This window comes from Leopardus geoffroyi, chromosome D2 (assembly GCF_018350155.1).
Source record: "Leopardus geoffroyi isolate Oge1 chromosome D2, O.geoffroyi_Oge1_pat1.0, whole genome shotgun sequence".
In the NCBI taxonomy this organism is placed as follows: domain Eukaryota; kingdom Metazoa; phylum Chordata; class Mammalia; order Carnivora; family Felidae; genus Leopardus; species Leopardus geoffroyi.
The window spans coordinates 72,207,045-72,226,132 of record NC_059334.1 but is presented as its reverse complement, the minus strand read 5'-3'; the positions used below and the strand labels follow the sequence as shown (position 1 = coordinate 72,226,132).

The window sequence follows — 19,088 nt, the reverse complement described above, 5'->3', positions numbered from 1 at the left end:
CTTGCAGAGTCAGATGGGAACTTACACGGCTCCTGCTATCAATCCGTTTTCCACCACATCTTTATCTTCGGGACACACAGGCTTATATTCAGTATAATTTCTTTCTTCTAGGTTCCTTAGGACCAAGTTGTAAAGAATGTGCTCATTGGGTTTTTGTAAGAGATGTTCGAACATTCTTAATGTCATTATGCTTATCTGAAACCAAAGATGATAAGAAAGGCTGAGAAGTATGTCTAAATACATTATTCTTCTTGCCATCCTGTGAGTCATGCTTTCAATTTTTATTTACTGGTGTATTTTTAAATCATTTTTTGAAGTTTATGTATTTATTTTGAGAGAGAGCGAGAGCGCACGAGCCAGGGAAGGGCAGAGGGAGAGAGAGAGAGACAGAGAGACAGAGAGACAGAGAGAGAGAGAGAGAGAGAGAGGATATAAAGCAGGCTCTGCACTGTTAGCACAGAGCCTGATGCAGAGCTCGAACTCACAAACCGCGAGATCGTGACCTGAGCCAAAACCAAGATTAACCCACTGAGCCACCCAGGCGCCCCGCATGCTTTCAATTTTTAAAGCCACGTGAAGAGGCTGCACTCAAAGCATCACAAGTACATTAAAGTCATATTTCCAAGAATGGAAGTCCAATTGTAAATCATTACATAGCATACCTCATCAGATATGTGATCACAATGTTCTATTAACCTATGTCTTAAAGGGTGTCTGCTAATTTCGGCCAGAGTTTCTGGTTCCCTCTGTTCTCCAAGGATAAAAAACACCATTTCTTGAAGCAACACGTCAGAGGTTACTTGCCGAACAATGCGATGGAGCAGGGCAGTTGATGTCAGAATACCCATCTCAGAACTGGGCATAACAAACAGGTAATTAGTGGGCAAAAATAACATGAACATAGCAACGTTTTCTTTTTTTAATGGAAAAGGGCCACTCACGTTTGCATCAACTGAGGTTCCATAACGCCAATAAAAAATCTTTCATGAACAGCTTTGGCAAGAGCAACAGCAGCAGTCTAGAATATAGGAGGAGCATCATTATCTTCTTTTGTTTTCATGGAAAAGAGAGATTAATCTGTAACACTGACAAGCCAGTCTGCACCCGCCATCTGAATTAATGTGGAAAAAACAAACTTGCCTATTGACCATCTTGTTGATGGCACATAAACCTGGGTTAGATGTTAGCTACTTGGTCCTTTACATTTCATCTACATTTCCAAGAACAAGACAGATAGGACAAAAATATTATCCCAATCACATTACAGTATTAACATCTCCCCAAGGAGGTGAAATGGTGAGAGGTCGATGTCACCTCATGAAGCTTTCCATTGTAATACTTAAAGACATATAAGGTCAGAGCTTGAGCTGTGATTTATTCCAGAGTTGCAACACACACACACACACACACGCACATGTTTTTTGGTTTATTTGTTTGTATTTATTTTACTGTGCTATCCTAAGATAATTAAGATATATTTGGGGATAGAAACTGAGGAAATTTGACTTAATAGACATTCACATTTAAAAATTATCAATAAATAACAAAAAAATTCACACCTTTTGTGCTTCCTTTATGAGTTGATCACAATAATCAAACCAGGAAAGAAATGAAATTAAGGCTCGTTTTCCTGGAAATGCTGAAGCATCTTCTTTATGACTGTATGAGTCCAAGCTGTAGGACATGGGAGAGAAATGCTTAGTCCAAAGTTATCTGAAAGCATTCATCCAGTTCAGTACATATGGAAAGATGAAGGTATGTGAATGAACTTACACAGTAAGATATATTTACACAGGCAACGCCGGATGACTAAAGAAAGCCAAGGGGAAAAGAAAACCTTTTAAATCAAAAGTTGTAAATAATTTCACTCATTAAGTGGAAACAGAGAGACTAACAAGAACGCAGCTGTGGAGGAAAAAAACACACAGACAGCTCCTCATGCTTCTGCCATAAATATGACCAAGTGGCAGGAATGAAGTGTCTGAGGTTCTCAGCCGCTGGGATGGAAGAAAAGGAAGGTAAAGGAAGGTGTGCAAAAAGAAACAAGCAGCCTGCTTCTCTTCCTGCCTTGCAACACAGTAGTAAGGTAAACCCATGGGTCTGCCCTACGGATGTTGGCAGAATATCAGGGGGAAAAGACAAGTAGGGGGGTCTGGGTAGCTCAGTTTATTGAGCGTCCCAATTTTTGATTTCAGCTATGGTCATGGCCCCAGGGTCACAGGATGGAGGCCCACGTGGGGGTCAGCTGAGTATGGAGCCTGCTTGGGATTCTCTTGCCCTCTCCCTCTGCCCCTACCTTGCTCACACTTGCTCTCTCTCTCTCTCTCAAATAAATATTTTAAAAAGTGAAAAAAAAGACAGGTAAAAACCAAGGAAGACTTAAAAATACACAGAAAAATTATAACAGGTTATTATACTAAAATATCAGGCTGCTTATAGATGATGGGATTAGGGGCAATTTTCCTCATGCTGCTTTATAAACTTATAAATGTTCTGTGATAATCACATCTAACAATGAGAATCAGGGGGAGCCCCGAAAGACGAGTAAAGGGGGTAAAAAAATAAGGGAGGAGGAGAGAGTCCATATACACCAAACATGAGACTCCCCTAGAGGCTGCAGCAAGTATTTATAAAAGGATGTTCTGTCTTTCGGAGGGAAAAAAAAAATCAGATACAGTTATTGGTTTTAACGTAATTAAGGTCTTCATTGATCAGTACAATGGAAAAATAACTACGCGGCAGCTGTATTGTTCCCATACCAACGCATTCCTGATTGGTAACAAATTTAAAACGGGTCTCCGAACATAATCCCATTTAATGATCGCAAGTAATGTCCCTCTTTCCAAAACTAAACGTTTATGTCACTGCAAACAGAAGTGAACTTAAAAGTGTAGGTGGAAGAAGCCACGTCTAGGGGGAAACACAAGTAACAGTGCTCACCCCCAGTTAATTGCCTCCACGGTCTCGATATCTAGCGGATCCACTGACTGAGGTAGGGCCTTGTACAGCGAGGCGAGTCTGTCGGTCAGCAGTTCGCACAAGCAAGTGCTCTGTGTGAGGCACCTGGCGGCCGCAGGCTCCGGCAGACTTACTAACAACATCAAGCCCTCGCAGGCTTTCACAGCTATTCGGCCATCCTGATGGGAAGAACACACACCCCTTCAAGTTTTGAATTAGATGTATGTGAAGCAAGTTGCCTGGAAAAAATTCAACTTAAATAGATTTCATGTTTTACACGAAAATAAGGATCTATATATATGTATATATATATTTTTTCTATTTCAAATGCATGTAACTGTGATCAGGATGTGGGGCGGGGGGTGGGGGGAAGAGTAAAGGAGACTCACGGGACTTCTAGTAAGATTTAACAGGGAATTCACTAAGTTGTAATCCTGGTTGGGACGAATGACGGTGGCCTCCGGCAGTGAGGTGACGGTGAGATTATCCAGGCTCGTGGACAGGTCATCTAGCTGGTGAGGAGGCTCATCATCTAACTCTGCGTGCTCCAGCCCCGTGGCACCAGACAGTTCCTCTGGCTGACACGACTGTCCCGTGTCTGTTGACAAGGAATCCTGACCTTGACCTTTCGATGTGTCTTCTGAAATTACATCTGGTGTTCCTTTGGAAGCCAGTGATTTCAACTTATTCTGAAAGAGAATACATGTTCTGTAAGATTCCTTTCAAAACGCTTATAAAACAGAAGTCACATTTTTATTGGTTTTTCTGTAATTAACATTCTATAATTCTATAGAATTACAATTCTATAATTAACATAAAGTCTAGCCAACGTAGCAACAGACAGAAGTGTTAGAACAAATGAAAATACTCGGACTTCAACAAACTGTGTTTTAAATATTTTATTTTACTTACTTATTTTAGATTTTTTTTAATGTTTATTTATTTATGAGAGAGAGAGACAGAGGGCGAGCTGGGCGGGGGCAGAGAGAAAGGGAGACACAGAATCTGAAGCAGACTCCAGGCTCCGCGCTGTCAGCGCAGAGCCGGACGTGAGGCTCGAACCCACCAGCTGTGAGATCATGACCTGAGCCGAAGTTGGACGCCCAACTGACTGCACCACCCAAGCACCCCTAAATATTTTTAAATTGCGGAGGCATCTAGAACACTTTTCACACTAACTGCAGAATGTACCATGACCACAGCAATGAACAGTACTAGTGATAACTATTTGATTACTGCTACAAACAACTCATGTTAGTGGGGGGAAAAAAGAAGATTCAGGAGTTTTCAATTGCAATTAAATGTTTCCTCCTCACTGGGTTACTGAAAATACATAGCCTCCACATTGATTCTTTTAAGACTGGTTTTCTAAGATGATTTTTCTATGTTTTCCTTTGTTTCCTATGTTTACTTTAGAAAAAGGACTCAATATTCTCAGGACTTTTTTTTTTTTTTAACATTATTTATTTTGAAAGAGAGAGAGAGAGAGAGGGAGAGAGAGAGAATCTCAAGTAGACTCTGTGCTGTCAGCATGGAGCCCGACACCAGAACTCGATCCCATGGGCTGTGAGATCCTGACCTGAGCTGAAGTCAAGAGTCAGGCGCTTAACTGACTGAGCCACCCAGGTGCCCCTCTTTTAGTGTTCTTGATGGAAACAGATTTACTGGACATGTCGGCCCCACCCCCCCAACACACACACCCAAACACAAAGAGAATCTCAACCGAAGCTAACCATTCGTTTCGAGGCAAAGAGTATTTTGTTTTCCATTTGAACATAAGAACAAAAATCAAATCACACACACAGGTCAGACGTCATCATAAACTAGCTTCTCCACAGGCCCGATCACCATTATTTCACCTAGCACAGAGGTGCATTAAATGCTGAATGAATTCAAAGTTCTATTTCCAAAGTTAGATGATAGCTATGATAAACCACTTTTATTACAGTTAAAAATATAGTTTGGACCAATCTTCTTGAGAAATCGAGCCCGCAGCACATGTTAAAAGAAAACGCTTCTGTAGTACGACAGAACAACCGTCCCGTTTCCTAGAAAATTGCGTTATCACAATCTTTGTGAATGTAAAACATTCGATTCCATCTAAAATTCTAATATTGTTGGAAGTGGTATCTCAGATAAGAATGGCAAAGGGCAGAATACTCTTAGGACTGCATTCAATCCTTAAACTAGTGTTTCTCAAAGTGGGACTCAAGACTGTCAGTGTCACGGTCTTCTGTGGGGCTACAGCAAATCGCAGACTCCTGCGTCAGACCCAGACCTGCCGAATGGGAGTATTCGGAGGAGGAGCCAACGAAGCTGCATTTTTATTTGCTTGTTTGCATTACTGAGTATGGTTGACAACGTTAGATTCCTGTCAGTGTCCAACAGTGTGGTGGAATCCGCGTCTCTTAAAAGTTCTGTAGGCGATGAGGAAATGCTGCCTTCTCTTGCACTTTGGTTCTTCCCGAAACTTTCTGCTCTAGGGATCTTAATGACAGCCAAAGCACATTTATACACACAACCCTCAGATCTCCTGAACACAGACTTCTCTCCCAAATCGCAGGTTTGCGAGACCAGATACCTGCCAATTCTCTCCCACAGGACACCAGGAGGACTCGGAACCTCCAGAACCGTAATCGCCATCTTTCCCCTCAACATAAGCTCCCCCAGGGCTCCGTTCTTTCTGTCAGCGACAGCCTTGCTGGTTCAGGAGTTCACACATTCGTCATCCTTTCTCTTCTTCCTGCACGAGACCCCACCGAATCTACCTCTGGCGTCTCCTCAACATATTCACTTCATTCCAACCCACTGCTACCCGCTTACAGTCCATGTTACTTTTCGTTGGGGTTACTCCCCCAGCTGCCGAGTTAGTTCCTCTGCTTTTCCTTCTCCACTCAAAGGAATCCACTGTACAAGATGCTGCCGCCAATTGAACTTCCGGCACAGATACCACCGTGTAATAACATCCCTGCTCAAAAATCTTCAATGGCTCCCCAGTGACTGCAGGTATGTTCACATTCCTCGTCCTGCCATTCAAAGCCTTTGACCAACTCCTTGTCTATCCCTTCAGGCCCTTCGCTTATCACATATCCTAAGTGTACTGTTTCTTGACCACACCACACACTTCTGTACCTTCCTTCCCTTACTTATGTTCATCTATTCTTCTCTAAACAGCTCTCAAGGCTCACATCAAAGGTAGTTTCTTCTACGAAGTCTTTCCTGACCACCGAAAGCAGATGTAATCCTTTCAGCCTATCAAGGCTTAAGGTACTTTTACTTTGTACCCTTAAGATACCCACTTTACCTCAGATTATAGTCTGAGTATGAGCCTTACCCTTGTCACCAGACTATACGCTCCTTTAGGACAAAGACTGTTTCTAACTCATTTACCATATGCATTTAAATCATAGGAGATGTAAACTGTGGCTGATATAAATGAAAAGAGAGATTAGACTTCAGGGGACACATGCATGAGAATTGCAAAGTACTTTTGTTATCCTCTACACTTACGAGTAATATAGCTGCACTGTTCTGAAGATTCATTCATTCAATAGTGTTATTTAAGCAGTTATTATACATTATACCGGATATTAGAGAAGCTGTGGGAACCCAAAGATTAATGAGACAGGGTCCTCGTCTTCAAGGAACTTATTGGTCAGCAGGAGAAAAGAAAATGCACTTAAATAACTCTAATGCCAGGGAGACTGCAAAAATTACATTAAAAGCTTATGAACAGTCTTGAGAAAATGAAGATACCTACCACCTCAGGCTGTGGAGAGGTATGGGCTATAAGACTGGCATATTACAGCAGACATGTCAGTGATTCCAGGGGTTCTTTGGAGAGAGGTCTAAATATAAACATTTCTCAGGGCACCTGGGTGGCTCAGTCGGCTACGTGTCCGACTTGGCTCAGGTCATGATCTCACGGTCCGTGAGTTCGAGCCCCGCGTCGGGCTCTGTGCTGACAGCTCAGAGCCTGGAGCCTGCTTCAGATTCTGTGTCTCCCTCTCTCTGCCCCTCCCCTGCTCATACTCTTGTCTCCCTCTGTCTCAAGAATAAATAAAAACATTGAAAAAATTTTTATAAAAAAATATAAACATTTCTCTGAGGACAGGTAAATAAAGGGTATCTCACCTTCACCTTACATATGCCCACAGATTTTCTCTGCTTCTGATCTATGGCTGTGTACTTCTGAGTAAGTTGCAGAGATTCTGATAAAAAGTCCTTTTAAAGCTTAAGCTTGGGCAAAAATCCATGCATTTAAGTAACTAGGGTATCTAAGAAAACTTTAGTAAACGTGCACTTTGAGAAGAAACATCTGACTTGGCCAGACTGAGATACTTGATATATTTATATCGAACACTAAAGGACTGTAATATCATTCTAATGAATAAGTCCCTGAAATCTGAACTCATAAATGTATTCCAGCCGTTTTGAAGCAAACTTTCAAAATATGAGGTGCATCACGAGAGACTGGCATTCACAATCCTCGTCTTCAACCAGAAACTTAAATTCACGCAATGGTGCCGCTCGGCTGCCTGTCCGTCTTCATCAGGAGCGCAGAAGCGGATCTCGGGTGGCTTAACTCCGTAAAGTGAGATAGAAAACAAACCCGCCCACAGACCGGCTCAAGCTTTGAAAGACAAAACCAAACCCTGACAACACTCACTCTGACAAGGCTGTGGAAAACGGGAACTACTCTCATACGTTGCTGACGGGACGCAAAACGATAAGCCCAGGTACTAAAACGGTGCAGCAGTTTCTTACGAAAATCAGAATACACTTGCCACACGATCCCGCAAGCCTACTCTCAGGTAGTGACCCAAGTGTGTGAAAACCTAAATCCACGCATCAAAAAAAGTGGGTGTGAATGTTCAGAGGGGCTTTATTCATAACTGCCCCACACGGGAAACAACCCCAAGTCCCTCAACTGGTTGAATGCATGAACAACGGTGACACATCCATACGATGGAATACTACTCAACAATATCAAGGACCAAACTCGTCCACGAACCTCCAATGCATTCTGCCAAGGAAAAACAGCCAGACCCCAAAGGCTGATTACATTTCTGTGACTTTCTGTACAAGAGGAAACCTGGGATGGAGACACATCAGTGATTGCTGGGGACAGGGGTGGAGACAGGATGGCTACGAGGGACGTGCCGGAGGGCGGCGCGACTGTTGTGTAGCTCGACTGTGGTGGTGGCCACGTGACTGTGTGTCAAACTCAGAGAACTGTAGACCCAAAGAGGGGAAACTGCACTATATGTAACTTATACCTAATCTAGGGGGAAAAAAAGAAAAGAAAAAAGAGAAAAAGATTTTTTAAAAAACTAAAAAATCGAAACTGTTTTTTCTACCATATTCCTAATAATTTCACTGCTGAAAACAAAAGAAAAAAGTTAATGAAAGAAGAAAGTACACAAAAATTGTCTGATTTAGGGGCGCCTGGATGACTCAGTCGGTTAAGCATCTGACTCTTTAACTTCAGCTCCCGTCATGCTATTACAGTTTGTGGGTTCAAGCCCCGCATTGGGCTCCGTGCTGACAGCGTGGAGCCTGCTTGGAATTCTCTCTCTCTCTCTCTCTCTCTCTCTCTCTCTCTCTCTGTCTCTCTCTCTCTCTCTCTTGCTCTCGCTCTGCCCCACCCCTGCTCATGTGCACACGTGTGCTCGTTCTCTTTCTCTCTCTCAAAATAAATAAACTTAAAAAAAATCGTCTAATTTATAACTAGAAGTAAAACCCAAAATATCAGTTGATATAATAAGTAAAGTATGATTCAATGACTATGGCTAAGAAAAGACAGTACAGAACATGAAAGCAATCCCAACTGTGATCCCAGGCTGGAGAGGTAGCTTGTGACTTTGCACATCTGTCCAAATCTGCACACACCATCCCTGCCCCAGTCCGGGTCACCCATGCTCCACACTAGAGCACGCCTGGCTGAAAACATGATAGCTTATAAACTTCTGTGACTTCTCTCTCCCTGATTTTCCCCTTCAAGCTGCATTCCTGCTAAGCCTTGATTCTATGTGTCAAGACCCTGTGCTGCCCTATATATCTGGCTCAACTATTTTCTCTGAAAATTGTTTTCCTCAGAAGATTTCAAGTTAAAACAGTGATCTTAAGTGAAAAATAATTCTAGGAGGTAAAACAAGCCACATGATACCCACAAATGTAATTCCTTCTAATATTACTTACAGAATTCAATTCTCAAAATAATTTTAATATAAGCATGCTTTGAAGGTTGACAAGAAGCGTACCGTACCTCCAGGAAAAAATTAACCAAGTAGGGATTTTGTTTCAGCTTCGCACACACGATACAGAGAAACTGGATTTCTTCATTTTCCGTTGGTGTTGCAAGGACTTCACCGCACAGTCGAATTAATTTCTGTCAAAAAATTTAAAACAAATTTTGAAACTTAGGTTACTTTTTACAAGCATGTAAACAGTCGTCTGTTTGCCTTACGTGTATTTAAATTTTTCAAATAATGCAAATACCTTGCATTTTTCAGATAGAACGCTATTTAAAATCACCTATAACAAAACAGATTTACTAATTTTTCAATTGCCCTAAAAAAGCAAGAAGGCGCACAAGAAAATCTCCTTGAGGTATCACAGAGGTAAGTTAAAGGAAAAATTGACGTATAAATTTTTAAGAGAAAAACATCAAGAGCATATATAATACCATGTCGGGTAGACGAAAAGCTCAAGGATTTGCTCATTTACATGTTATTTTGAGAATAACTTCATGATTTTTACTCTCAGAAAAATTGCATTAAATAATTTATACGCTCAAAGAAATCCAATCAAATTTAAGGGGGAGAAAATACCTGCACTGGCCTGTGTACATTAATGTGTGGGAGTAGTGGCTGCTGGATTCTTCCCAGAAGTTTAGTGTAGAATACCAACACCTGCTGTCTCATTCCTGGAGGACACTGGGTATGCGAAAAAAGAAACACGAACAAGAAGAAAACAGGCAATACAGACACACTCAAAAGCCTTTAAATTAAAGACGAGGAGAAATACACACGTGAATATATTTCACCCTCAAAAGCCAAGGCAATCGGCCAACTAATGAGTTCGTCAGAATCAAATTCTCAACCCAATATTAATGACTGGTATTCTGGAAATAAAATCACATCTGGGACTATAATATAGCTTATGGAACCACAGGCTAATGTAATTACAAGCAGCGTGATAGCAACACGTTGTTGAGATCAGAGCTGGTTCAGGCAACATCAACCTGTTTATGTTCTAAATACGACAGAAACATGAAACTACTATGGTTAAATCCACGGCTAAAGCAAAAGCAGAATCTTGTTACTTACACTAATGATGGGTGATCAATAACCCTCCATCATAGAGATGCAGGAGTAAACAAAGCCTTCCAACACGTATATGTAAATAAAAGGAACCCTCTGGTATAAAATGCTGTGATTCATTCTAACGATGCTGCTTTACATTAGTTGCAACATTATTTACATTATGATTATTATAAACAACGAGGAAGTGTTTATGACATGCCAGCTGTTTTCGATCTTTGCTGAAAAGGAGGTAAATGATTACTTACTTGGTGGGTTAAGAGAGCACGAACTAACAAGGTTCTATGTTCTATGATTGACCTGCTTATGCTGCCTCGCAATGAAAACAGTCACAAAATGAATATATTTCCACAGCATCATCACAGACACGCTATCTGGAAACAGTATAAACTATAATCTTAAGCACAGTATTTTTTTAGATAGCAAATACCTTGCATTATTCAGATAAAACATTAATAATGTTTTAATCACCAATATAAAAATTAATTTGCCAGTGGTACAATTATTAACATTCACTCAAAAACCAATTAATCTATATTCAAGTTAGTGTTGCAAAGCCCCTCTCTCCACATGACAGGAGAAAGAAGGGAGGAAGGAAATGAATTGCAGGGCACTGGAAGCAGATGTCCTGTCTCTAAAATATAAATTACACGAATTTAACTTAAAATGAATTGCGAGTATTACAGACTTGGTTAAAAGCAAACTGTCCTTAACACCACTGTTCGTGACTCTGGTGTTTCAAGATGTCTATTAATTTTTTCGTCAGTTGGATTTTCACACATATTACAGAAATTCACAGAACAAAACCCACAGGCTTTGAAACTTGCCTTCATACACAATTTGAAAGTTTCTTGGTAAAGAATATTATTTATACCATAACATCAGTTTTGCAAAGATTTCTCAAGATTCACGAGGCCTAAAAAGTTAACCTGGCTCCACTCATCAGTAGAGGTAATGTCAGAACAATCAGTGACATTCTCTTTCGGGACTGTGAAAAAGAAGTCCTATTTTCATAACACAACGTTCACTGGGTTCCTTCTCGTGTCCTATGGCTGAGTGTGTGCACTTGACTTTATTTTCACAAACGTTTACACTGTAATTCTAAGCAGCCTAAGTACCCGTTGTTGTCTAGAGCATTTGGAGGCTTTGCTAGCTCTACGGAGAGTCACATTCGTACAGCCTGCATGCTTTCTGTTTTTCACAATCCTGACTTGAATCCTGCCATGCTTAATAAGTACCTCTATAATTAAATTTAGTACTTGGCAGCTTCTCTGTCTCTAAGACATTAATGCATGTATTACATGCCCAAGAACACGATGTGGATTAGGAACTTACGTCAGCTTTCCCTAAGGTATATAACGTTTCCAAGATCTTGTGATGAAGCAAATATTCCATGCATGGCCCTGTCACTCCGAATTCTCGCTCACGTTCTTCTTGTAGCAAAATACCTAACATCTGGTCCAGATGAGAAGGGATATTTGTATCTGTCACTGGGGCTTTATCATCTAAATAATAAAAAAAAAAAATTCATCAAACATTCAAACATTTTAAAACTGCATATTTGTACCCAAATACTCTTGATATTTCCCCTATTCTAATTCAAACTGAGAAAAATCTCAACTACACACTTAAGTTTATATTCATGGTATAATTATCTTTGCCGGGATTCAGATGATTCTTTTTGCCATATTCTTATAAAAAAACTGAATCAATATTCTGAAATATATTCTATTAGCTAACGTCCATGCATGAGAATTCAAAATAAGAGCCATATATATGGAAATGGGAACTTGACCGAGAAAAATACATGTAAATCAATATTTTGTATGCACTTGCAATTAAGGTTGTTTTTTTTTTTCAATCAGCCAGTTCAGAAGATCTGAATTTTAAGTCTATGTAGAAACAGTTGGCCTTTAAACACTGAGCCGAATCAGGCAGGATGTGTAGAAAGGGCAGGTTCTGTTTTGGACTGCTACTGAATCACACCGTAACACGGGCAAGTCAGACATTTATAGCCCCTAATTAATCTTCATTTGTGAATGCATGAGGAGCTCAAAGAAAAATTTTGGACATCTCTCATTAACAGACAACTATTCACAAAGCTAAAGCTTCTCCTCAGGAGAGTTCTTATAAATCCTATTGATTTTTTAAGATAAAATTTCATCGATACTTTTCAGAGTTCACAGTTCAACTTGAAAATCACATGGTTTTATCAACCTGTCCTTATTGTTAAAATTACTCTTAATAAAGGGGTTAAATTACTCTTAATAAAATGTGAAGTTTTCTAGAATATTTAAATGCAAAATATACTTGGAGGGGGGCATGCGTGGCTCAGTTAAGCGTCCAACTCTTGATTTCAGCTCAGGTCATCTCACAGTTTGTGAGATCAGGTCCTGTGGAGCCTGCTTGGGATTCTCTCTGCCCCTCCTCTGCTTGCATGCGTGCTCTCTCTCTCTCTCTCTCAAAATAAATAAAAATAAATAAACATCAAAATATACTTGGAAATGCCAAGTTCTTACTTACATTTCTATTGTCATTTACTTACTACTGTCATAGTATGTACAACACAATCCTAGTATGCTATATATTTATTTGATGATATGTTGCTTTGTCTGTATGTGTGCACATTTTTGTAAACACACAGTTTAAACCATAACACTAAGCCCTACAGAGAAAACAGTGGAAAGACAAGAGTCACCCTTGTTTCCAAGGAGGGCATATGTACCAAGTTTGATATAATATCTGGCAGGTATTAAAAGCATGGCACCTGGAGGGATACCTGGGTGGCTCCGTCAGTTCAGCGTCCGACCTCGGCTCAGGTCATGATCTCACGGTTTGTGAGTTCAAGGCCTGTGTTGGGCTCTGGGCTGATAGCTCAGAGCCTGGAGCCTGCTTCAGATTCTGTGTCTCATTGTCTCTGCCCCTCCCCCACTTGTGCTCTGTCTCTCTCCCTCCCCCTCTCTCTCTCTCTCAAAACTTAAATGTAAAAAAAAAAAAATTTAAACAAAACAAACAAAAAAAGCATGGGGCCTGGAATTAGACAACTTGCATTCAAATCTTGGCTCAGTTACTTGTAGTTGGATGACCTTGGCAAGCTATTCCAGCCTCAGTCACCAACACCTGTAAAATGGGGCTAATCAACACCAGTAAGTGTTTTTGAATGATTTCAATGAAATGACGTGTGTAAAGTTCCATGCCTTAGCACACAGTAAGAATTCAAGAAATGTTAACTTACGATGTCTCATTTTGTATTCTTCTAAAATGAGTAGTCTGGCGCTAATAGAAGAGAAGTAAGTTTATTTGAAATCTATTTTTTTTAATGATTTTTCTCCTTTAATTGCTGACTTGATATAAACATTCCAGGGAAGAATGAATGTTCAAGCATGGTCTGTTTACAGTCATTAACGGAGAAAAATGACCAGAAAGACTGTTTAAATTGAGAAGCAAATAAATTGTAAATTTGACTTGACAAATTAAAATCTTTGCTCCCTAGAAGGCAACATGTAGTTTCTGCCATCTACCCTCATCCCTCCAAACCTGTATGTAGGTCTCCGTGTGCCACATTTTGCTATTCCTTCTACCTGAAATGCCTTTGTCCTCCTTATCTATCTTGGAACCTCCTACTCATCCTTTAAAATCCAGGTTAGAGGGGCGCCTGGCTGGCTCAGTCAGCTGAGCGTCTGACTCTTGATTTCAGCTCAGGTCATGATCCCAGGATCGTGGGATGGAGCTCCACCCTGGGCTCTGTGCTGACGGTGCAGAGCCTGTTTGAGATCCTCTCCCTCTCAAAATAAATAAATAAAAATTAAAAAATAAAATCCAGGTTCTAGACTCTGCCTCTTCCCATTTCTCCCTTCTTTGTTTTCTCTCTGTGCCTGATGCAGACGCATTTGTCCCATACTTTATTATAAAGTACATACTTATTTCTGCTCCTGCAGTGTAAAAAAATCATTTAAAGCAAGAACTTAAGGGGCGCCTGGGTGGCTCAGTCGGTTAAGCGGCTGACTTCGGCTCACGTCATGATCTCGCGGTCCGTGAGTTCGAGCCCCGCGTCGGGCTCTGTGCTGACAGCTCAGAGCCTGGAACCTGTTTCAGATTCTGTGTCTCCCTCTCTCTGACCCTCCCCTGTTCATGCTCTGTCTCTCTCTGTCCCAAAAATAAATAAACGTTGAAAAAAAAAATTTTTTTTTTAAATAAAGTATTTCCCTTAAAGCTATGGAGGGGTGAAAACTTGGGCAAGAATAGTCATTTGAAAAGGCAGCTCCTGGGGCGCCTGGGTGGCGCAGTCGGTTAAGCGTCCGACTTCAGCCAGGTCACGATCTCGCGGTCCGTGAGTTCGAGCCCCGCGTCGGGCTCTGGGCTGATAGCTCAGAGCCTGGAGCCTGTTTCCGATTCTGTGTCTCCCTCTCTCTCTGCACCTCCCCCGTTCATGCTCTGTCTCTCTCTGTCCCAAAAATAAATAAACATTGGGGAAAAAAAAAAAAAAAAAGAAAAGGCAGCTCCTCTCAAAAAAACTTTCCTATAGGTCGGCTGTCTAAATATCCAAATTAAGGTAGAAATCCCATTTTACATGGAAAGGTATACATATTTTTTGTCTAATTTTTACTTATTACCCACATGTAAAGGATTTTTTCCTTTAAAGAAGAATTACCTGTGACCCCATTGGCTTGCCTGAATACTCTATCGCAGGAGTTGCCAGACTTTGGCCTATGGGACAAATCCAATCTTGCCATGTGTTTAAGGTGTATCGGAACAAAGGAAAGCTATTCTTTTATATATTGTTGATGACTGCCTTTGCATTACAACAACAGAACTGAGTCATTGCAACAGAGGCCACAGGGCCCACAAAGCCTAAAATATTTACCATCTGGCCCTTTACCGAAAAAATTTGTCCACCTTTGACCTAATTTATTTCATATTCCCCTTAATCTCCATCCTTGCTATTCACTGAGAAAGACAGAAGCAACCAGAAAATAACTTTTGAAGACTTCGTACATCAACCACATCCACCCTTTCTGAATCTATACCTATATGTTCTGCTTTCTACCTTATTTAATGGATGGCCTGTCCACATGCCTATTAAGGCTAAGCCTGCACGTGTGCCCTAGACCCCATCCCCTTGCCTAGTTAAGGGTATTGCTCAGAAATGATCGCATCTAACTCTTGTTGCCACCTTTCCCTCCCTGCTACATCATTCCAACAAAGTATAAATTGCACTATCTTCCATCTTTAAAAACATATTTTCAGCCCTCTCTTGAGGGGCATCTGGCTGGCTCTGTTGGAAGAGCATGTGACTCTTGATCTCTAGATTGTGGGTTCAAGCCCCACATTGGGTGTAGAGATTACATATATACACACATACATAAATCCGTCTCTTGATATCACATCTCCCTCCGGCTACTGCTCCGCTTCTCAGCCCCCCTTTCCACTGACGTAACAGAGCAGTCCACACACATTGTCTACACAGGTTCTCTGCCCATTTTCTTTTAAACCTACTGCAATCAGGTCTTCTCTCTCCTCCCTGCTATCAAAATGCCTCTTATCAAGTCCACTAATGAGCTCCTCGTGGCTGAGTCCAAAGATCCTTTCTTAGACTTCATTACCCTGACATCACCGTCAATTGACATAATTAATCTCTCTCTTCTAAATCCCAGGACACCATTCTACCTTGCGTGTCTTCTACCCCATGGGCAAACGCAGTACCTTTTGCTATTATTCTCATCATCTTCACCTCTGAACATTGAGCCCCAGGGCTCCATTTCTGAACCCTTTCTCTCTTCCATCTATCCTTACTCCCTACAACATCTCATCCAATCCCAAGGCTTTAAACCCTACTTAAAGGTGATGATTTCAGTTTCACATCTCTGGTTTAGACCCCCACCTTAAATTCCAAATTCCTACTTCCAACTGTCTACCTGACACATCCAACTGGATCTGTAATTGGCATCTCAAATTTAACACGTCCAAAATATTCTTACAAACCTGCTCTTCCTACAGTCGGCCTGTTCTGCTAAGTGGTCTATTTTCCAACTGCCCGAGTCCAAAAATTTGGAGTTTCCTTCACTCAGTCTCTCATACCCAACATTCAATCCATCAACAAAGCTTTCTGCAAAATAGATCCAGAATACCATCACTTCTTACCAGCTCTGCCCTGGCTTCAGCCACCACCATTGCTTACAACATTCCAAAAGTCCCCTAATGGTTCTACAGTTTCACCTCTGCATCCTTTCGATCTCATTTTTTTCACAGAAGCCAAAGTGGTCCCTTTACGATAGATTATGTTACACCGCCACTCAAAACCCTCTAACCCAAGCTTCCCACCTTGGAGTAAAAGCTAAAGCCCTTATAACAGCTTACAAGGCCCTTCGCAATGGCACCAGGCTCCTGTCTGATGTCATCTCCTCACGCTTTTCTCCTTGTTCACGTTGCTCTAGCCACACTGGCTTCCTTGAGGTTCCTAGACTATGCCAAGCATGCTGCATGCTCCAGCCTCAGGGTTTTTGTATTAGGTACTCCTCCTGAAACCAACCCCCCAGATTTGCTCTCTCTCTCCTTCCGATTCCAACTGAGAGGTCGGCTTGGGCAATGAGGCTTTCTCTAACCTACAATAGCCAGCTGTACCCTTTCCTCCCATGTATACACTTCTATCCTCTCAGCCTGCTTCATTTTCCCCTTCGTACCTACCATCTGACACACTATGTGTATTGGTCTAGTTATTGTTCACTTCTACGTAGTCAATATATAAGCTCTATTAGGAAAGGGATTTTGCCTGTTTGATCTACTGTTCATTCTATCACCCAGTGCCTAGAACAATGCCTATGCATAGCAGGTGCTCAACAGACACATTTTTTAAATGAATCTAAAAGAGGAATTAGAAGTACAATAACTTGGCTATAACTTTACATATAAAACAACTTTGAAAACTAATTTGAAACATATTTTAGTATTTCATAAATTTTCTGTTCAATTAACATTAGCTCTGTTTCTTACCCGAAGTCTCTATGTAGTAATGGGTAATTGCCTTCCAGTGATAAACAAAATCTTCTTGCAAAGGAAGAGAAGGTGCAAGCTGCACAAACACACACACACACACAAAAAGACCACAACGATTAAGAAAATGGCATGAAACGTTTCCTGTACAGTATAACTCTGTATTTGTCTGCTAATAATACCAAAGCAGCATAAAAATAAAGGATGAGCTTTAATTCAATTCTATATGTCAGATATCAAAGAGAAACGCAGTCAAGAAAGTAACAATGATTTATTAAGAAAGAGGAAAAACACATTTATCACATGTATCAATGTTATTATTAAACTACAAGAACTGGGATTCTTTTTTTCCTCCCTGAAACTAGTAACTACGTACGGCTTCAAAAGTAACAGTGTGAAAGGAAAAGATGCAATATCCTATTTAAATTATCAGTAAAATGAAATGATCAATAACCAGGGATCTTCGTACCCAGGACTTTGAAATGCAAAAACTGTACAAGCTGCTGTGTAATTAGTTACACGTCACCATTACGAACACATATGCCAAAGTCAACCCTGTAATCAGATTAAAACTGTTCCCTACGTTCAGTGACACACGGATGTGAATCTTTTCAAGCCTGGATTAGGCAGCGCATATTTTTAGCAAAATACCTATGTGAACAAGACACTACCAATTTAAATTCCACAGAGCCATAAATGTTTTACATTTTGGCTTTAAAATTTACTTCAGGGGCACCCGGGTGGCTCAGTCGATTGAGCCTCCGAATTTGGCTCAGATCATGATCTCACGGTGCGTGGGTTCGAGGCCCGCGTCGGGCTCTGTGCTGCCAGCTCAGAGCCTGGAGCCTGCTTCGAATTCTGTGTCTCCCTCTCTCTCTGCCCCTCCCCTGCTCATGCTCTATCTCTCAAAACTAAATAAATGTTTGAAAAAAACAATTTTTTTTTTAAATAAAATTTACTTCAAATGTTTTTAAGACCAAAATTATATCCCTTTGGCCGTTTCACTGCAAACCTGCCAAGTATTTCAAATGTGTGTTAAACGGATGGAAAAAGACCTGGATGCACCTTCCACAACATTGTCTTTTCCTAAAATAGAGAGAATGCTCCCCCACCCACCACCCCAGTCCTACTGTCGCCCACAAATTTTGGTCAGAATGTTCACAGTTGCCCCGGCTTATTTAAAAACAAATGGGTTTCTATTCTGGGAACCTAGAACATGGCACAGTCGACTATCTTTCATTTCCATCTACTTCATCTAAACCTATGACCTAAGAGGTCATGTTACTCCCGTACTACCTGTTCCGCTTTGATTTCTTGGTGGCCTCAAGCAGAGAGACCTTAAATTCTCTTAAAGTTCGAAATCCTGTCAAAACAACCTCAGAACTATTGGGCAAGTTATCAACATTGGTCCTGGACACCTTCAGCGTGTCAACCCAGAAGATGAAATGTCTTTAGGAAAGAACATTTCTCGCCATCGCCAACATTTTCACGCTCGCTCTCATGCTTGCCTGTGTGCACCATTCTGAATCGCCCTGGGTTAAGAGATGCACCTAATTTCCAAATGGAGAGCTGTGAAATTCTTAAAAAGGCTTTCAGATCTTTAAAAGGAATTTAAACCTTTGGGATTACTATCCCTGAAGAAGAACATGGGGAGGGACAGTATTTGGGAGACATTGAGAAAAAAATTAGAAAGAAAATTAGAAAGTGTGACCTTTGGAAAACAGAATAACGTTCCTGAAACTTTTAGATTTAAAAAAAAAAAAAATCTGTTTTAATCAGCTACTTGTTTTTAGGATCGTCTTCAAAGATATCAAC

The 19,088-nt window shown here is 40.9% G+C and overlaps 1 protein-coding gene across 3 annotated transcripts in view; it reads right to left on the bottom strand.

Moving 5' to 3' along the window:
- FHIP2A (FHF complex subunit HOOK interacting protein 2A) overlaps positions 1–19,088 on the bottom strand; it is a 93,213-nt gene that overhangs the window by 13,466 nt on the left and 60,659 nt on the right. For all 3 annotated transcript variants that reach the window (XM_045439057.1, XM_045439056.1, XM_045439058.1), the window contains exons 2-11: positions 17,274–17,352; positions 11,619–11,788; positions 9,792–9,896; positions 9,227–9,349; positions 3,348–3,647; positions 2,941–3,137; positions 1,560–1,674; positions 942–1,018; positions 663–855; positions 26–195 (exon numbers count right to left, since the gene is read on the bottom strand). In XM_045439057.1, coding sequence (XP_045295013.1) covers positions 26–195; positions 663–855; positions 942–1,018; positions 1,560–1,674; positions 2,941–3,137; positions 3,348–3,647; positions 9,227–9,349; positions 9,792–9,896; positions 11,619–11,788; positions 17,274–17,352 — 1,529 coding nt within the window. The remainder of the gene's footprint in view (positions 1–25; positions 196–662; positions 856–941; positions 1,019–1,559; positions 1,675–2,940; positions 3,138–3,347; positions 3,648–9,226; positions 9,350–9,791; positions 9,897–11,618; positions 11,789–17,273; positions 17,353–19,088) is intronic.